The 23237-nt window shown below is 31.6% G+C and overlaps 1 protein-coding gene across 1 annotated transcript; it reads right to left on the bottom strand.

Moving 5' to 3' along the window:
- Nucleotides 1–886: 886 nt before the first annotated feature.
- On the bottom strand, nucleotides 887–13629 carry LOC112597232 (growth arrest-specific protein 1-like). The gene is made up of 3 exons (XM_025343200.1): nucleotides 13247–13629; nucleotides 4005–4330; nucleotides 887–2308 (listed from the first exon to the last, which is right to left on the bottom strand). Exons 2-3 carry the CDS (start codon nucleotides 4314–4316, stop codon nucleotides 1643–1645), a joined length of 978 nt encoding a protein of 325 aa, XP_025198985.1. The 5' UTR covers nucleotides 4317–4330; nucleotides 13247–13629; the 3' UTR covers nucleotides 887–1642.
- Between the last annotated feature and the right edge of the window lie 9608 nt (nucleotides 13630–23237).

Below are 23237 nucleotides of genomic sequence, written 5' to 3'. Positions count from 1 at the left end.
TGATGATGATGATGATGACGATGATAATAATAATAATAATAATAATAATAATAATAATATTATCATCATCATACAACATTTGGGTAAAAGTTTTCCAATAGTGCTCTGCTGCAGTTGTAGTCACGATATTATATTATAATATGTTATCTGTATCTGCAGTAGACCATTTGGTGAATTTATGATTTAGTCAGACGCCGTTTCATGTCTTCCGGACATTTGTGTCGTATAATCTTTTAATCCTTTAGACCACCGGAGATCAATAACGAAAATAACAGACTCGTGGGGGAGTGCCGATGGTTTTCGTGTCGGATATATTATCGTCGTTTCCAATTATATATTATCATAACATTCATAACGTTATCGTTCTCGTTGCGTCTTTGATTTTACGACCGGCTCAGTGTCCAAAATAAGGAAACTCATTATACTACGCGTTGTAAATAAAAACAGGAGCTCTCCTTGTCGTTGACTTCACGTGCTAATTGAATTTATTATCATGCTATAGGTATGGTGTATACCAACATTGTAACATAACGACGATGGTTTAAACTTAACAGTTTTCGCAGCTGTGTCTCGTATATTTTCGAAATGTATAACATATTAAAATATTGTCAAGACTGCTGCGTAAAAGAATTGTCGGATAATAGAGATCAATTGGAAAAAACATAAAATAAACACTATTTTTTTTTTTTTTGGTAATCATTTTTTTTTTCTTTGACTAAATAAAAATATATCTTTTTATACAATGTCTAATTACATAATATATAATAATAACAGACGATGGAGCGTAAAGTAAAAAAAAAATAAATAAACAATACACATAAAACATAATATATGGCAATTAAACTATACATAAAACGACTTTGTACCAAATAGTGATCGATCGATAATATACACACAGATTAAAAAAATATATATTTTTTTAACATAATATATTATTATTATATATATGTACAAATTATAATAATATCATACAAACGCTGCATGACTGTATTACAGCTAAATGTAAAGCGATTATATTATTAACATAATATTATACACACAATATAATCTCCTGGAATTATATGTAATAAAAATATATACCTATAGAGTAAAAGTCTTTAATCACAATCCTTTTATTGAGTTTGATGAACGCGTCGTCGGAAACAAAAAAAACGTTAATAATAAAAGATGCGAACTGATAATAATTATAATATCTTCAAACAAGAAATACTATTCGATTACAGGACATTGCAGCACACGCTGCGTGTACCGTACGTAGGCATGCGGTTTTTCTCGATGCCCGTATTCAGTTAAACGATTTTATTTCAGTCTGGCAAAAAGCCTTAATAGTAGATAGATTAGTTGACAAGCGCCATTGTAACGCCGTTCATAGATTTCTACCTTTTCCCCAATTTTTTTTTAATCTAAGACAAGAACCCCCCAAAAAATATGAAACCCTGAGTGCCCGATTAAGTGCGCACCCGTGAACTATACGCTTCAGTCAATCCGATCTAGGAATAAATAATAATTATACAAAAAAAAAAAAAACACGAAAAATAATGAGAAAATTATATATAACAAAAACGGAAAAAGCGCGTTTCGGCCGGCCGAAAAATTAAAGCTCGTACCTGCACGCGTACGCTTAATCCGCAGCAAGCGATAATCATCGCGTGACTAAGTAAGCAGATGCTGCCGCCACTAATATTGTTCCTGGTAGTAAGCCCGTCGCGGACCCGGATCCTTCGTCTTCATTCTCTTCTTCGTTTATTTCGTCATTGTCACTACTAAAGTCGTCCGAAGCGTTGTACCTGTTCCGGACGTCGGGTTGATAATCTGCATTGGCCATCATCATTTCTACTTCGGCCCGGTCCGGGTCCAGGTCGAACATCCTAGGTCGGTGTTTTCTTCGATTTTTCCGGCCACTGGACTTGTTTCCATTTCCACTGCTGCTACTAGAACCCCCCTGTTGGAGTCGCGGGTCCGCTTCGCCGCCGTAGCACAATCTAACCATACGCTCTTTGTTACGTAGACACTCAACTGCCGATTTTCCGGTACACCTGCACCGGTTCATCTTGGCCGCTTTCTCCTGTCGCCTCAGTATTTCCACAGAGTTGAGGCATCGCTCCGTGCATGCCACACCAACTAGCATTCGTCTGCAGTAAGTCTGATAATAGTCGAGTGCCGTCGAACATACCGTATCCACCATACACACCCAATTAGCCAGTTCGCATGGTACCACTGTCTCATTTTTAGATGCCTCCAACACAAACGGCCGACATACTTCCACTCGGGCCTTCATTTCCTCGCAGTAGTGATCCCGGCACTTGCACTGTAAAAATTCGTATGTTATTCTATTATAGCTGTTATATTGTATACTATATAGTAATTTATTGTTAAAAATATTCGTAGATTACGACTTATTCATGCTGTAGGTATAATTCTTATGAAATAAGTCAGTAGGTATTTATTAATTATTGTAATAATAAATAAATTAAAATAATGAATCTTTCATTAAAAAAACGTGAAAAACTGATTTTTTTTAAATGTTATTTATTAAAAAAATGCCATTAAATTAAATATAATCATAAACGGGATAAGGTAGATAAAGAATTCTAACTCATTATCTTCCAAATATTATTCTCTACCCTAAATATACTACAGGTATGCGTAATACAATGTCGTGGATTAGGTTATGGTTGTATATAATATTACAAATAGTTCAGAACTAATGACCTTTAATCTAAATTATTTTATAGCATTTTTACATCTCATCATTTTTAGTGCTGTTTGTAAAGTGATAAATGCCGTTTTATAAAATGATCGATTTTTTTAATTACTCATGAAAACAACATATAATATGATACAAAATGTGTGTTAAATATATACTTGTATATATTATAGGGTTTGGTGGAATGTTCTAGCGGTTTTTTTTCTGTAGAAGTTTTACGGTTCTGAATAGTCGATTTACCGCTGTAGCAAATATAAACATACGAGTATAATATTATATAATATATACAATAATGTATATAGACGAGTGTATTAATCGCCATAAATCATATCCCCTCTCGAAAATAATCGACCCCAGAGGCTAAAAGCGCGCATACTATAATGTGGCGGTGCGCTTACTTTTTTTTTTAATTGAGTTTTCAAACATATTTCACGAGAATCGTGGCGACGGGTTTCAAACCCCGCAATTACGAACTCGACAATACAATTTCATTGAACTATTTTTTTTTCTCTCGCCCAATTAAAATTTCTGTTTCGAAAACATCTGAATCCCGGTTGATGTTAAATTATTCGCGTGTTTTTTTTTTTTTTGTTTTTTATCACGATGTGAACGGACGTAGGAACGCAAACACGTAATAGGTACAGCATGAACAAACAACTATAATAATATACCAATACGGCATTAAAATAAATAAGACTTCACCGGTGACTTTAACGAACACCGCGTTGTTTTGTATGCACACATATAAATATATGACCACATATATGGCGTATAAGGAAAAATACAATATCGTATTTTAGCGTTGTTCCTATGACGACAGTATGCATAAAATATCAAATCTGCCCACACGATATTCGCTTAAAAGTGTATATTATCTTTGCGTCAGACCCGATACGAATTCCCTGTAGCGACTTAAACGAAGACATTTTAACACGATATAAGTACTTTGATTTTGGCAGTAATATGCGTAAAATATTGATACGATATTTGAAAATGTTCTTTACTCTCATGTGCAGAAATATCGTTTGTTACATAATAATCGGGACTGTGAACGGGTTTACGTGGTTTTTTTTTTGATACACTATAAAAATAATTAAGTACCTTTTTTTCTTAATTTCCATTTCTTATCAACATTTTATGTATTGTATATTTTTAATATTATATGTCGTAAGATTGGCAAAGAAAGATAAGTACTATTATTTGCTTTTAAAAATTATAGCTTTTTTTTATTATTTATAAAAAAATATAGTTAATATATTTAAATTGTACGAAACTTCAGAAATATTAATGTACTCACGTCCATCATCCGCTTGCCGTCTTCGGTGGATGTGAGTGCGACTAACGCGTACAAACACGATTCGGGGCAAGTGGCCGAGTCGGTCTGGAGAACTTTGTCGCATTTAGCCAAGTAGTGTTGCAGCGCCATCGAACAGCCCATGCCCATCGCGCACTTCATTCGTACGTCTTCGCACATCACCTGTTGATTGTTGTCGATCACGGCCACGGCGCTGTTGTCCTCCAGTCTTTCGCCGCCGCACAGTACCAACGACACCATGCCCGACAGCAGCAAAACGACCATCGACATTGTGGTAGTGACATTGGTGGTCATCTTCACCACTGTTCCTGCGCACACAAACGAATCGTAAACGGTCAGTAAAATATTTGCGATGGGTATCAGAACTAGCTGCAGTAATATTACACTTTGTTGTCAGTCGTTATAATTATTAGTCGGATTTTTGTTGAGTACCGATTGTATCGTTAAAATATACAAAGGCGGGTGTCGAATAAAGTGGATGCGTTATCCATCCTTGCGCGGGCAGATTAAAAACGTTTCACATCGCTGCTCGAAAAAATGCCTTATATTATATAGGCACGTTCGCAATATTTATAAATACCGATGTAGCTGTAGCACTTTAACGTGAAGATAAATCTTATCGAAATGGTTATAACAACGCTATATGTAATATGTTCGCAAACAAGTATGCGTAAAACGAATAGAGATTGTGCAGGTACGACATGCATATTGACGAGAAAACAGCATTTAACACGGTACTATATTTAATATCTCTATTTATACTCAATTCTAAATTGACAACAATAATTACTTAACGCGGAACCAGATTTTTTTTATCACAAAAACATTAAATAAACAATGAATTATTGTTATTTTACAGTTCATTAGTAAATTTAGTACAGATACCGTGCAGTACTCGTCGTTTATTTGCGACGGTCGTTGAAAAATAATAAATCAAGTTCTTAAAATTGACGAAAATATGTATTACTCACTGTAGGGGTATTTCATGGACACCACCTATTATATCTATACAATATCGGTTAAGAATATTGTTCAGTCACAGCGGATTTGAGATGACTCCTTAATTTAATGCTACATCAACTGATTTATAGTCGACGCACGACACATACGAAATACGACGATCCGAGATATATATTAATAACTAGACACTTAAAACGTACATGATTAATATCCTAACCAATGTAGCCATGTTAAGCCATAAGCATCGCGTATGTGATCAGGCAATACTGGATTAATAGGATTATAGGATTTAGCCGATTTATTTTAAAAAAACAGACTATTATTTTTTTTTATTAGGACTTCTATAAGTATCTACCTGAGCTTATATGCCAATAGGGTTACTAAATGACGGCCCACAGACAAACTTTATTGAGCCCATAGAAAGGAAATTTATTTTTAAAACTTACTTTTTTAATGGAGGACTAAAAATATTTTCGTTGATTCTAATTTAATTTTTTAAATTTGCCTTTATTTATTTTGGATGAACATGTACTTTAATTTCTAATAGGTCAAAAAACTTCCTAAATTCTTAAATTAGCCCTTCAAAAATATTAATTGGCAATTCATAATATAATATATTATAGGCTATTCACAGTATACGGAGTTGTAAGTCTTATAATATATTGTATAACGACCGTTGATCTGTTGTCCTATTTCAAAAATGTTTCGTGTGAGAAATAGTATTAAGCGATACTTAATGTAATAATTTGTCACATACGGAAAAAAATAAAAACTAAATGACTTCAGAACGTTCGTTTAGTTTACCTACCGCATGGCTAAGGCACGCACGTAAGTCACGAAAACATTATTATTCTATTAAACAGACGTAGTATATGTATACGCTCTATATTAGGCGGTTTGTTAGTTCAGTCTTGCTACACACACGAGAAAAAAAGACGGTCCGAAATCGGTTTCATCGTCGAACGAATGAAAAAAATTCACGAAATCGATAAAAATGCCAAGCGCACTCTCATCGACGCTGCGCACGACGACAATCAATGTCAAATCGGTCGTAAATCGAAACTCGCGTGCATTAATTACAGGACATCGACCACAGATATTATATAACATTTATAATGCATACGATCGTAAGTATAATAATTTTATGAAATCGGGATGTGGTAGGCCGTGATACATTTTTCCATCATGAACATAAATCTGAAGTTAGTAACTAATATAATGTATAATAATAATATTATATTATATTATATACAATTAGAGATTTTTTTCTCGATTTTTAAATTCATTCGTTTGAGTGCAAAATTCAACCTATCATTTGATTATTGATTCCATCCGTAAATCACGCTGTTAAGATTTCTCTGAAAATCTGCAAATCGATCTCGTTACATAATAATTAAAAAAAAAAAAAAAATAGTAATTTAAAAAAATTGTACTGAGATACTCTTGGATTAAAATGAATTATTTAATTACATGTAGCCAAACAAATTATGAACCATTAATAACGAAGCAGGACATTTTATCAATGCGGCTGAATTGAATTTGGTTTTAAAATGCCCATAATATTATTATTATATTGGTACGTTTTGGTAAATAACAAAAATGTACAAAATAACAAATCTCCAATCTCCCCTCTCCTCCCAAAATCTAAAATTTTTACATTATCTGAAACGACACCACCTCACGCGACAGTAACTTTACGTCCTCGGAAAAAGAATAATGCGAGTACAATTCAATTTTGTCTTCTTAACCATTGTACTGCATGCCAACCTGCGCGCGCGCGATGCGCGTTTCTATAAATACTAAGCATCAATGTAGGAATACGTGCGAGATGGACGGTCGCGAGTTTTATTATTCACGTATTGTCTGCCCGACGCCATTGTGCAGTGCGTGTCGCGCATCCCGTTTCTCGTCGACTGCTACCTGAATTATTATTATTATTATTATTATTATTATTATTATTGTCGTGAGCCGTGTGTGTACATATTTATTATTTATACAATGTCCTATAGGCTATAATATGTATATATAGGCTTTAGCAGCGGGACGAGGGCTAAAATATTATATCATATACCTGTGAGTATAGTGAGCGGACGAGAGGATGAGGATTTATACTTCCAAATCATGACGTTATTACGTATATTAATGTAAATATATATTTATATATTATACGCGTGTGTGTGCGTGTTATATTATATCCGTTTAATTTGTTTGACTTGTGCACACACGTAGGACAGTAGTGTGTATATAGGGTCACTACCGCAAGTAATGTGTATGTGTGTGTGTGTGTGTGTGTGTGTATAGTACATAGTATATACTACTAAACAAACACTACACGCGCGGTGAAATCGAATACACGACATCACGCACGCCACGCCGCGACGGGCAATACAAAATTATGCAGTCGAGCGCGGGGGCGGACCTAAATATATAATATTATTATAATATTATATGTGTTTGTTTTCGTATAAAATACACACAATTTATTTTTCTGTCGAGTACCTATCAGCAGTGCGCCACGCGACCCGTGTCTCGACGTCCATCTCGTCGTATTAAAAATACACGAGTTTATAGATACTGCAGATAATATTACTCGTATTTAATAATATATATATATTATAATTTGTATACCTACTAAACATTATAAAATATAATAATATATTATGCATACGGATTCCGGCAATTTCCGTGTGTATATGTATGTATATGTATAAATGTGATGGTATGTGTGATCGAATCGCATTTAATAAAATATACTTATTATTTATACATATACAAGCGCGGACACCAGTCGATTAAATACAACGATACGTGTTCCATAGAAGTCCGATCGACCGGTCGTATTCAGGGAACAAGGTAGTTTTCCGGGCATTTTTTTTCTCCCGAAAAACTTTTCTCTTTTACCAACATTCTAGTCGGGATTTAGACGAAAATTTCTTTCCACACAAAATAAATACATATACCATACATGACCTATACCTAAAGGCTATTTTAATGTATAAAAATTATTATGAGTACTATGATGTATCGCAATTATAGAGTGTCATTTTTACACGACGGTTGATCGCTTTCTCTCCACGGTTTTAAACGGTTGGCTAAACTCGAATGTAGAATAATTATAAAATTATTATAACGGCACATAATATATAGATTATAATATGACTATTAACTATACTTATATATTGTGTAGTTAATACTTCAGGTGCGAGACTCAGAAGTTCGTCAAAATGTTTGGAGTCATAAAACATTATAAAATAATGTAAGCATTCGTATATTTAATACGACATACAATGGGTGCATAAAAAATCATGAACATAACATAAAAATATACACCAGTTATGTGGTCATGCTTATGGCCGTTTAATATAATAAATTATACGATGTGCTTAATTTAAGTTGTTTTTAATTCACGACGTACCGTAAAACTTATAATGAAAAATTTAACAACGCATTTTTACAATCCGAAAATATCAAAACGATTTAATCCTTTAATTGTCTTTTTCGTCTGTAATAATACACTGAAACTACGCCGTCGACCCACCCGATGGAAACTTTATATGCGATACGGGTGGCTTCTAAAGGATTTTGATTATAAAACTATTAAAAATTCACAAAATCAAATTCAAGCCCGTATAATTTATGTCATTGAGTTAAGTGTACCTACGTCTATTATTATACATACGCTAAAATCTCACGGTATTATTTTGCATACAATAAACCAATGGCGTCAAAATTGTTTATATATATTAAACACGTTTTTACGATTTTATGACAAGATTTTATTACACAATTTAATAATTTTTATTGATATTACGTTTGATAATAAGTGTTTAAAAAATCCTTTACTAAAAAAGAATAAAAATGATTTTGTCGTAAAAATAAAATTCGAATTAATTCGATATAATTTATTGTGAAATTATCCTGTGTACCTTCCTTTTAATCCAATTATATGTTTTTAATATCTTTGTCAATATTTTCCATTCTCTATTTAAATTTATTATCTACATATTTATACATCGATGTTAAGAAAACAAAAAAATTACTTATCATATTATTATTTGATATTTTTATAAAATTACAATTATTAATACATTTCAATAAGTCGTTGCGTTATTATAATGTGTATAATTTTAATTTATTAAAAGTCACGGAATCCATATATAATAAACATTATAGTCGTATGAATAGGTACATAGACTTTTCTTAATTTTCCGAGAAACAATGTGAAAATAGTTCAAATATTATAATAATGTTTGAAAATTTTACTCTATATCATTTTAACGAAATATTATTTGTCAAATGGAGTTGCGCATTTTTATAATATGTGTGTACATTTATGGGCTAAAAAGATGGATTCGGTCGAAGAAACAATACAACAGAAAGGAAAAAAATCCTAAGAAAGAGGGTGGTGAACAAGGGGGAGGGACGGAGCTGTCACGTCACAGTCGTTATAATATTATATATAATATAATCTTCCATTCTCCCACGAAGACGTCTCTGCAGCCGTGCGCGCGGGTTGTATGCGAAAAATATAAAAACCGCCCGCCGAACGTCGTCCGAAAGAAAAGAAACGATCTGCCGTGTTCAGAGTACACAGGTGGCACACAACACGGCGCGCGCATTCAACCGTCGTATACCCATATGTGTATGCTTATATTATATACCATGGTCGTGCAGAACTGTCAGACCTTTTCACCTGTCACCCCTCCGGGCAGTTCCAGCCTGTATATAGGTACATATTATATGCGTATAATATAAGACGTGGTAATCCGTCTCGGATTACGCGCGGAGGGACAATACCGAGTAGTGAGGGGGGCCTTTGAGTGCGAGCGAGAACGAGCGGGAAATGAAAAGATCACGTCAGATAAAAAACCGTCTCCCAAAAAAAAAAAAAACAACATGGTTTACGACGACGATTGCTGTTTTGTGTTTCGGTCGGCATTAAATACTAAATATTTCACAATATATTGTGTATATTATACCATAGTAACTATAACGAACAAAACCTTTTTAGAAAAACTCCGAATAAAATTATGCTTTTCAGTTTTTAATGAGTACCTATAACTAAATTTTAGCGTCATTAACAAGTAAAATCTAGCTCTACACAGTGATTGAGCTTTGTAAGTAACAAACGTATATATTTTTTTTTTTATTGAACTTAAGCCCGGCAACTAGGGCCATTAGCTGTTTGTAGGGGTTATGAACTATGGTAAGGGGTAAGGTTGGTACGGTAGGTTGTATTTTTACGATTGTTACGGTTGATAGCAAACACGTGTATGTGTGGCAAGGTTTTTAACCACTATGATCCCGAGTGGTCACCCACCCGGAAGCTATAGTAGCTGTGGCCGTTACTTACTCTCAGTCGCATTCCGCGACTGGTAGCAGCCAACGCACCACGCCAAGCCACAAACGTATATATTGTTTATATTTATAAGTTATAAATCTAAATGATATTCTATGTTCGTTCGATTGAACACGAATCGCAATGTTTTCAAGTGCCATATGAGTGTGAAAAAAATAATTTTTCGGTTCGAAAAACTGCAGTGAATATTTTAAACCTATATTATAATGTACAAAATACAGCTCGATTCTCTTATCGCAAAGCTAAAGAATATATTATTTGGGAATACAAAGAATTTTTAATTTTTTTTTTTTTTTAATGTTTAAAAATATCTAAATTTACATTTCCCTATGATTATTAATAATTGTTTTTTAAAATTAAAAAAAAAATCTTTGTATTTTATAAGGTTTGATTTACCATAGAAGAATTGTCCTGGATATACGTCGCTCGCGGCGGACGTTTTGAAATGAACAAAAAAATTATATGTTTTGCACGCATCGTACTTATTGACGGTTCATTCGGACTGGTTAATTAATAATTTTCAAATGTAATATTATAAATATTACCCATTTACTGCAGTGTGGATACCAACACGAAGGGTCGTAAAATTGATTACACTGATAGATACCTATTTAGCATACTTCATAATATTAAAATTACATATCATACTCAAGCGCAGTGGAATAGATACGAGTTTGGAACCGGCCAATAATTATTTCCGCACCAGACGGATTTAATGCTGATCTCTTATTCCAAATGGTCATCAGTTATCACGTACTTCAAAAAACCGCTCAATGCGTGTTTCGTACATTTTAAGTACTTATTATATTTGTGAGCATATAACTAATAAGTGTAAACAAGTGGGGTCCACCGATTTCACATAAAACGTAAAACGTACATTACAATTCTCATATACTAATAGGTAATTAATAAAATCGCCGTGAGAAGATAAAAACATTTTTTTTTTCGTAATAGCGTAGTTAGACTATTCAAATCGTGTATAATGTATACTTAGAAAATGTCTATTATTTAAATATTTGAAATAATCGGCATCACACAAGTGAATGGCGCCGAGATTTGTTTTTGGTGCATACATGCGGAATAGTTTTTGACATCTACGAGCCTATACACATTTCGAGACGGACTTCGGAACAGGTTCTATAATATTACATTATTTCAGTGATCATAGATCCGTAGCAGGCAGCTATAGTCGTAATATAGGTAGGTATTATTCGTATACATATATATTATATATTATATAGTAATAGCACGTATATTGTGTATAATATATCGACAAAAATCGTTTAGACTAGAAACAAGTTTCAGAATTTTTCAAAAAACCAACCTTCAAATAATACACAGTCTTTCGTTGTATAAAAATAATAATATAAACACGATAAACTCAAATCCGAATAAATTACTAGAGGTTTTTTCTTGACGTTTAATTTAAAATACTAATTAAAATGTGTCGTCTTCAATATAATTAGGTATTTGAAAACATTAGACGTGACGTTAATATTTGTTTTCGTCTAACGTGGTTATAATATTATAATAATAATATATCTACATCGCCTGAAAAATATAAAAATACCTCGCGATACGTGCAATAAAATGTTTAGCGGACGGGTTTAAATTGATTACTCGATTTGTTGCGATTAGACGATATATATACATGTTGGTCTATGGAAACGTTATATTACTATGTTTTAACGTTTGTAGAATATTTGTCTGATAGACTTATCGTGGTTGACGGTAAACGATTGTTGGTGGATAAACATAAATAGTTTATTATACATCAGTACAAATGTACGCAATTAGGAAGAGCTCCACGGAGCTATAAAAATATTTTATACACTCTTCGAATAGGTTCATTAAACGGTGTTTTTATTATACTATCGTCGTGGTACCTTATGTACCTTATATATATATATATATCTATTATACCCCGTCACTATAGGCAGTACCCACGAAAACGGAGAATGACAGTCGTAATCTATTTTTCGTGTTCACAATAATAACAAGCACTGGGTGGGTGGTGGAGGAGTCATTAAATTCGGTATTTTCATATATACATACTCCCCCGTTATATGGAATGCATTTTGTAAAATTCAAAGGAAGTGTGCGCAGTGTCGTTTGAATAATGGAATAATAATAGTCGTGGAGACAGGTACGGTCCAAGAATCGTAAAACCGTCAACCTCGCGGTAGACTCGTTGCAGTTTCATATGTACCTATATACACAATACAAGTATACCAATGCCTTTTCTTACAGTTAATAACATCTAGAAACTCAAGCTATATCTCTAATATGTTTAAATTGAATGTAGACGAAAAGAAAGAGTCCTCTGCGCAGACTAATCGTGATTTGGTGACAAAAGATTTTATTTCAATACAATATTATTATATAGATGCCTGGCAGTAATTAAAATTAGATAGGTACTTTAAATACTGTTGTAGTTGTTAAATTGCCCGCCAAAACCTACGATGAACCGGAAACGTTTTTTTCTTTTTTTGGGACACGGCCGCCGGCTCAGTCGTAAAATGCATACTGCCACAATTTTATATATATTAATTGCCCCGGAAACATTGCGCGTCTCGCATCTGTAGGATTTCGTTTAAAAATAACATGTTCCGAGCGTGTCGTCCACAGTCGGCTTTGCGGAGTGTATTATAATATTAATCAGTATCTTTGCGTTTTAATAACCTACACATAACGAAAAAAGGAAAAAACCTTTAAAATGATAAGACGGATCTATATAGTTACTCCGAATGTTGACCTATCAGTACTATATAAATCACACAGTATCTGATTTCGCAAGCACACACCCGAATGACCGACATACATGTTGTTAAATTTTAATAAAATAATAAATAAAAATAAATATTAACAATTAGGTAGGTTAAATTAGGTATATTTAAGTACTCACAATAATTTTCAAATCGAACGAGAGAGCACTGTCATAATATCATTCCAATAGATTTTTTTTTATTTAAAATGTATATTATTATGTCAGTAGCCGATTTTTTTTTTTATTAAAAATTTAAAAATAACGACAAACGGTGAGAAAATAATAATTTATTATAATATTTAATTCCGCACTCTCACTAAGTATACTTGTTCGGTACGCAAAGACCATCGACACGATTTTTAATTATTATTCGGTCAGTAAAACGATTTCTAATTTTTACACGCGATATTATTATCAACTAAATACGAAAAACGTACTTCGATGGACGCGAAGCTCGATGCGATACGCACAACATAACCATACGGTCGACGGCTGACGACTGTCGACTGGCTCCGAAAAACCGAATCCCGGCGAACGAGCGCGTGCGTGCGTGCGTTTCTTATACTATGTGCGTGTGTGCGTGTACCTGCTGCCGACATCTGCCAGTTCGTTTGCCCTCTCCCCACATGGTTATCCCATCTCGTTCGATATCTTCCATCCTATCGCCGCTGTCGTTGGCGACTAAAATCCTGCGCATTCGATCCTTCTCATCCCCGTCCTCCAAGCTGTTCCTACTCAACGCAATATCTACGCTTCGTCCTTCTCCTACTCATCGAGTCCTATGGTCGTCATCCCATTCGGCGACAGGCATATTTACGTTTCGCCGCGGCATACTGCCACAGCTGTCATTCCACAGCCGTCGCCGACAACAACGAATTTGTCAAAAATTCACAGACAGCAATGGTGACGTGTGAACGACATGACGCGTACATCGCAATGTACTCCCTACGCCTCAACAACTATCGTATTAAACACTGTTATCATCATTTTAGTCAATATATTTTATATATCTAACTGGAGACTAGGAGAACAAACCCTCGCCTCCCAAAAAAATGATTTATACTCATGTTCATTTTTCCAAAAAAAAAAATTTATCTAATATTATAGTTATAATATAAATTTATACCTAATTAAAATGGGTTAAGCGCAATACTAATAAGATCACTAAAAATCCGCCATAATACCAAGTACTACACAATACAGATTTATAATATCTATTATTTTAATTATTTTAATTTTATTTTATTGAACATATAAATATGAATAGTTAACATGATATTAAAAATATAGAATGAAAAATAAAAATAACCATCTACTTTAAGCACATAATGACGTGATCAAATTCTTTAAATATTAATTTTGTATAAGCTAATATACGATTACTCAACAAAAGAAAATTTTATTCTTCGATTTAATTCCATTTTACACAATTTGAATATTAAAATTAAAAAAAAAAATAAAAATATTGTTTGCGCATCACTAACAAAAAACCTTATATATACCAACCATTCAGTAACAATAATGTGTTTTTGAAAAAATATATACAAGATAAAGTGTTGATGTTTTTTATATGATATAATTACATAATGAATGTATATTGGAAAGCTATGTATTTTATCTTTTATAATAGATATATTGTTTATTAAACAGATCATATTATATTAATTTACACATAGATACAAATTATTTCGTATAATTCAATTTAAAGAGGTGATAATTGTATTTCCTATAATCAGTGTTTATTGTTAATATCTTTTGGTATATTCTCCTAATTTGATATGATTGATTTCTATGCCAAAAAAATGTTTTGTTTTATTTTGTTGCTTTATTATGTGATGACGTTAGTACCTATGAATAATGACATTTTTTAGAAATGCAATACGCCTTCAATAGTATAAAAATATTCAATAAAATTTTTGTTCAAATACAACAACATCGATGCAAGAGTAGTTTGAAAGTGTCTAGAATTTATATTTAAAAATACTCTTACATTAATAAATTATTATTTTATACAAGCTTTTATGCTATGCATTATTATACTTATAATATATATACTTGTCCTACGTTCCGTTCAATAAAATAGATGGCAAATCAATTTTTTTCGATAATAGTTTTTACATATAACCTACACAGACTAATTCGTATGCTAATCGATATCCATTAACGTTCCTCTCGCGTTTTACTCCCAAAACTAACGTCCCACACATACTTAACAACTGACATCATATTATATTTTATTCCTTTTAATTAATTTAAAAATAATTTTTATTTAATTTGAAATAATGTTGTTATGAAAAATATAAATATTATAAGATAGCATTTTATTCAGTTTTTTAAAACCATTTTGATAACTAATAAATTTGATTATTAAACATTTCTTTAAATATTAAAAAAAAAAAAAATATATCCACGTACTGAAAAGGTCTAATAATAATCGAGTTTTATTTTTTTGAAACTATTATGTTTATACTTACCTATCCTATATACTTACGTCCTAACATATTTATTAATTTATTAATAATTAATGTGTCTACACCGATGTCTTACATAGCAATATGATATAACAACAATGATTATTTCCACTGCATTAATTTAAGTTATATTTGGTATATTTTAATAAATTGTATCAGATTTATTCCTAATAAATAATAACTATTTATTAATACAGTATTATTATTATTAAATAAATTACGTATATTATTAATTGTAAAAAATTTACTTTTGTAATTCGAATTTTGTCAATCTAATTTTACTTATACGTTGAAGTGTTAGATAATTCATAGATTCTTCTCCAAAAAATATGATATCATATAAATACATTATATATCCTATACGTTTCTATACATTTTGTAATTTATTATTGTATTATTAAACAGAAATTCAAGTTTTGAACAACATTATGTCTAAGAAAATAACACACTCTCCGACTTCTCGTATGACGTTTTGTCTTCGACTTACAAAGGTTCATATAGTAAATTTACCTTTAACTGAACTAATTTTATATTTTTATGTTATTAACTTTAAAGTTATAGTTAATTAACCCATTTTAAAACTTAAAGGAATTTATTATCAGTATTTGTCAGTTGTTTTTGTTTTTTATTTAAATTTTCAAGCAAGATATGGCTTACGACTCCATGAGTATACATAAAATATTACGATTTAAAAATGCTTATAACTCATTTTGTTGTATAAAAAAAAAAAAATACATAAAAACTGATAATTTTCTTACTTTTATATTTGATAATTTAATCTAAAACTAAACTGAACGAAAATGTATTCAATATTATGCTGTAGATACGTTAATAAGACACAGACAAAACACGCAGATTTTATGTAGTCCTCAACAGCGTTTTCCTAACAAGTTTCTAAACGATTTCCCCAACTTTGATAGTTTTTACATAAAGACTAAACAAAACATACTTTGAAAATATGTATTTTTCTAAACCAGCTATATGTACAATATAGTAGTAGTATGTTATATAATAAATGCTGCGGCATCAATAATCCGATAAATCCGATAAACACAATAATGCGAATTTTAAACAGATTTAACGCTAAAGCGACAAAAACACCGCCATCATTTGTCCATTTGTCCATTTGTCGAACAAGAGAAAAGCTTGACCCGTACATTATAAAAAAGATTGTTACAATAATGTAATATTTTTGGTGTTCGTGACGTTTTTACACGGCCGTGGACAGACGGTAATCCTCTCAGAAAGACGGCATCGTTTATCTGTCATTGTGTGTTAAGAAGAAAACGTACGCTTATATGCCCATAGGTTATAATATAAGTATATGTATTGGTGCATCTCACGTGTACACTCTTGTTCTCACTTAAAGTATCACATCGTTTAACCGAGACCCGAGTATGAAATATTGAGAGATGTAATATATATAATATGCATGATTTTAGTTTTTACTAAAGTATGACATGCATTTTACAAATATTCGACGGTAACTAAAATTTATAAATTGTACAAGCATAATATATAAATAAACAGATGTTTTAAATAATTTCAAAAATCTTGATATTGAAAAAAATAATGATGTATATACGTATTACATTTGCATGACGTTTTTATATAATTTGTCTTTGTTTTAAAGTAGAAACCTAATCGTATTGACTTCTTGAATATTTTCAATACGCATTCGATGTGCCTAATATTATGATTTATTATAATATGTGGTAATAATATAACTAAGACTTTTTAACAAATAACTTACGTATAAATCAGGATTATACTAATAATATACTATTATATCCTTTTAATATACGTCATTGCCATCTTACCGGATCTGACCAAATAATATCAAATAATTGTGTTTATGACGAGATTGATTTAATACAATAATAGCATTATTGACGTATAGAATAAAATACTAATTAGTCAACGTCAATTACTATATTGTGTAATTTATCAAATGAACATTATTTCATTTCATGTTCAAAGTCTTAATGCGGTATATATCATTTTTTATTCATACATCAATTTTTGACTTTGGTATAAGTATACCAGTATACGTGTCAGGTAGATATACATGATATACTCGTTAGAATAAAAGATTTGTTATACATGTGACGTGTCTGACGTAACAATTCTCCAAAAACAATGCAGTCTCCACGTTTTAATGTACAGCAAAACAAGTATAACAATTCTGCTCATACCATTTATTTTACGACGTAAAATTTCGGTTATTATCGATATGTATATAGATATAAATGCCTATATACATATTATTAAGTATGTGTAAGTTTTTAATTTTATTCGATCGCACTCATTAAAAAACCAAATAGTAATAATACTGCAGCAACGCAGTTCATCGCGTTAACAAATACACATTTTACAGTAGAAAACACGAATATTTTAAAATGTATTATAATATATTAGAATATGTATTTATACGAGCTTTACACGTCTATGCAGATAGCTGTATAATACGTATTATAAACATAGGTACCTAGGTACTTAATAAAAAAGCATACGTTATGACGTCGTGTCTGACGTATATAAAGTGGTGTATAGAGTTTTCGGAATAAATTTAAACGTTTTGTTGGAGAAAAAAAACCGGGATTGCTTGGAACGTCGTCATTATACAATCTCGATGAGACGCTATAAACGAAAAATTGAGATGTATACGATCGCGAGAAACGTCTTATTATTATCGCGGCAATAATCTCGCTGCAGCAGATCGTATTATTATTATTATTATTATTATTGTTGTATACATACATAATATTATATTATTATACACCCGTCACGAGGCGGACCTGTTGCTGCAGGAGTAACCGTTGACGAGGATGGTGGAGCGGGCGCGCGGGAGTTGAGATAGACTGTGGGATACAAACTGTCGGACAGCTGCGTTTATAAAATGCATTATTATTATTATTACTATTGTCGGAGAGCCAAAAGAAAATCGTGCTGGCGGAATAATCGAAAACTGACCCATATGTTGCACCCTAGTCTCGGGGTATTACAGCGTGCTGTACTGGGATAATAAAGACTTCTATACGATATTTCTTAAATTTTGTATAATATATTAAATTATCATCTCCCTCCCGCTCACCCTTTCTCTCTCGATCGCTGCTTATATAGGTGTGTATGCATTGTGTGTATACATTATATACGTGTGATGTTCGCCTTCACCTTTTCACAAACACCCCTGCTGTGTCTCGGTGGCAAAGACGGCAGCCACAGCAACAGAAAATCGAAATCGTCGTCGTTACCAACCCGAAGAAAAATAAATAATAATACACACATCGTTGCACAGTACAACTATACGTATGCACATATAAAATGTATACGTGTATAATATATATATAGGGGCATATCGACTCATAGTAGCCGGTTTGGTAACTCGGCGCATTTAACCCTTAAGCCGCGGCTATAGTGGATGTGGTGACGAAAACGTGTTCGGATAACAGGGCCTTGGTTTTACTTTTACTCGGCAATATAATATGCATATAATTTATAGTATATTCTATCCAATGATTATGTATATACCGTCCGAAGAGGTTGTAAATAACCGAAAAAAATCGAGTGGGTATATCTTCTATTGCAGGTGAACGTTTAATTATCGTATACATAACTATATAAATGTGCAGGTGCCATGGATTGTATTATATTTTTCGGATTACTTGACGTAGCTCGGACGATTAACAAAAGAATTCAACAGTGCACTATACAAATTAAAAAAAAGCCAAAGTATTATAATATTTGTAAACAATAAACCGAGTATAGTGATCATGTGAGCTGTTTAAGTTGATTGATTTATTATTTATTTACAGAACATAAAAAATTAAAATTACTTGTCGTCGTTTACCACAATATTCTTTATTTACTTACTTTCAAAGATTTATTGCTACTTTTTTCTCTTTCTTTTTTCATTCTTATACTGTCGGAAGTCGATCGAATTTATCTTTTCTGTACATCTTTGTAGCGTTCTCGTCCCTAAATGTTTCGCACTTATTTTATATATGCTTTTTAAATGTAATCCATTAAAAATACATTTATAAACTAAAATACTTAGGTACATAAAGGTTAAAAAGCCACCTCCGGCCACTTATTGTTAAAATGACACATAAGTCGTTTATCATTTTTACTTTAACTATAAAGAGAATACCTATGGAATGTGATTCAACATAAAGATCTAAATTAAGATATCCGTATACAATAATTCGCATTTTGAATGTAGTACATATATTGTTTTGCTTTAAGTTACGTGCCTTTTAAACCATTAAAAAAAAGTAAATCATTGGTAGGACCTCAGAGTCATATTATTGATTTCCATAAGTTAAAATAGTATTGTATTTCAGTGTTGAATCTAGAAAATAAAACGGAAACAGACGAATAGGAATCGATACTGCAGCACAAAATATTATATACTGTATACAAATCCAATATTCGAACGATCTAATAATCCTAGAATACTATTTTGAATTTTAACGTAAACATAACGTATAACATATTATGACCAAATACATTTTGTCACAACATGTTTAAAAGTTATAAATACAAATGTACTATAATAACTATTGTGTAATTTTACATTGATTTTCGGTTACAGGACATAAATTATTACTACGTATAATATTGTAAAACGCGTGATAAACAATCATTTTATGACACTACAAGGTTTCGTATTGTTTAGTTTGACCCTAAAGGACAAAAAATATTGACTTAATGGGTGTATAATATGTAAACATAATACATATGCATGAGGTATGAAGTGATTTTAAACAAGTCAACAAAATAACTCTATGAAATATTAGTGTTGAGCAATATAATATAAACGTGCATTTATATATATATACATCATTACAATAATATCATTTCTAGGAGAACACATACACAAGGGATAATATATGTGTACATTTCAACGTTTCTTTTCCCAAGTCAAGGCCGTATGTTGAATGTGGTTTTTTCACCCTACATAATATATTATATGGATGCTAGCGGTGGCGACGATTGTCCGTCGCGGGCACCTTACCTTACTTAACCTACCTACAAAAGTATTTTGTCGCGTCGTCCGATGTTCGGTCGCGATAATATATACGATGTATTATATTATTATATAATAAAAGAGAGAATAATAGGACCGAAATGTGTTTTTTTTTTTATATATATATATATAACAATACACTTTGGCGTCGACGTCAGCATTGTGACTGTGCATGTATAGCCGGATTATATGAATAATAAGGGGTGCAGGTGAACGATGGTGATAATATAGTTGCGTATAATATTATACCATCGCTGAACAACAGACTGCTGTAGCTATAGTCTACCCGACGATAGGACTTATTGCGCGCAGGTACCTACCCCTGTGGAGCTCATATTGACGTGGTCGTGGAGTGTGATATAGGGGTCTTGATTGGTTGTTCAGTGATGCAAGTCAACGGTGAATATTTCATCAGCAGGTTCTCTCGTGTAGGTCCTGTCAAATCTGAATAACAAATCGACCGAGAATTTACAGATCAGGCCTAGGCATTGTCCAATTATTGCAGCTGATCTAAGGGAAGGAAATCTATATATATTATATAAATCTGGTATCAAATGTTTCTTGGTAGGTATATTGAAACGGACAGCTTGGCAAAAAAACTAGAAATTTACTGCTTAGAGAAGATCAAATATTATTGACCCAATTAGAAAAGTCGGCGAAAACTGTTGGAAGCTAACGGTTATAGTGCGTCAACAACACTGTCCACACGATTAGGTAGGATTTGGAATTTAAATATGTAATTAGAAAAGGGTGGAAATATAGACAGAGAAGGGAAAAATGAAATTAAAAGCAAATTTATAGAATTACTCACCCAGGAAAAAACAACTGTTACAGCAACATAACTGTTATAGCTCAGAAAATAGTAACAACCCTTATGATAGGCAATCGTGTTCACCTAAAATACAACATCGTCTAAATGAAAAAAGAATATGCATGATGATAAAAACAGCTGCTGGTTTAATTGAAATAAATTTATGTATTATAATAAAAAAAAATTACTTAACCAATAAAGACAAAACAAAATAAGTCGCCGATGTATACCAGGAAAATTATGAAATAAGTACCTAAAAAAAAATACAGTAATAAGTACAGAATTATTTAGGATTATTTTCGTCTGCATATATTTGTAATCCACCGTACATACGTGTAATATTATTTATTACTATTTTTGAATAAAAATAAAAACTATACACGATTTTTATCTAAACGACAAAGGGATATGGTTTATGTATACCTACATAATATTATAATTTATTAATATTTGTTATAAAGATTGTACGATTTTTATCCACTATACAGTGTACATGCATTTTTATGTTCAATTAAAAATAACAATGTTAAGTTTATCATTTTAAGACGAAAGCACTGATTATTTCTCACGAGTAATTTGATAATATAATCATAACAAGACAAGTGCGTACCTAAATCACCATACCGGTTTCTTTTAAACTCGGTAATATTGCGAAAAGTCAATAGAGAAAAACGCAATTAGTCATGACTGGTATACCGGTTATATGTTGTTGCATATTTATTATGAATTTATAATAAATAATAAAATGGTTTTAATTTCTTTCATCGCTTAAGAAATTAAATTTGAAACCACATATACAGTTATCAGACATAAAAATTGTAGCTTTATAATAATATAATATTATTTAAATATTAAATAATATTTTCATCAATTACTTTTATGAATTAAGTGATAATATAATTGTATAAATAATTATACGGTATTTAATCCCTATTTACTTATTTAAATATTCATTATAATTTTAAATTTAGGTATATACTATATACATCATTAGTGCGAATTACGCATATCGTTTGGGTACCCTACCTACATTGATTATAAATTGTTTTTAATTGACTTGAATATAGATTTACGAATAGAACACACATTGGAAAAGTATCTTGTAGATAAGTAGAATGATATTCAAAGAGTATCAGATAAGTGAATGGGGTGGTGTGGCAATAAATAAATATTCACGGTCGAGCAACAAATGATTTTTCACAGAGAAGTTATATAATGTATATGACGAGGAATAAATTTAACAATTCCATCTTTTTTCTAATGGGTATAAATATTCATCAAACTTGTTTAGCTTGTTTAACTTACCGTTCTATTATCAGCACATACTTGTAACATAGGTAAAAAAAAGTCCTATTTTAACAAACACTATTGTCACTTTGAGCTCGAAAATCGGCGAAGTCTTATATAGCTGGGAAATAAGTTTCTATATACTTATAAATCCCATAATTCACAGAGCCACAATATATGACGTATGGGTTACAGATGTGGCTATGTAATAAATGTTTAAGATTAAAAATCATATATTTTCTATATATCATTATTTTTCACTCAAACGCATACACAGCTTGTGTTAATACTATATAATAGACATACTAATAGAATAATAGTCGTAAAAAAATTACCATTTTTTACTTGGATGACTGGATCCTTAGAGTTTCTTTGACCCTTGGCAAGAAATTCAATTACAGTAAATGATACAGAATACTATGCGTCTGTACCGAGCTATTTACGGTAGTGTGATACTAATGTGAGATCATAGCTATGATGGTAAAATTCCATTTCTGATTTATAATATAACTATACTTAACTAAACTTTAA

The sequence above is a fragment of the Melanaphis sacchari genome, unplaced genomic scaffold (assembly GCF_002803265.2).
Source record: "Melanaphis sacchari strain LSU unplaced genomic scaffold, SCAv2.0 Contig0_pilon_pilon, whole genome shotgun sequence".
NCBI lineage: Eukaryota > Metazoa > Arthropoda > Insecta > Hemiptera > Aphididae > Melanaphis > Melanaphis sacchari.
Note: the sequence above shows the minus strand (reverse complement) of the source record. Positions and strands in the feature narration are given on the sequence as shown.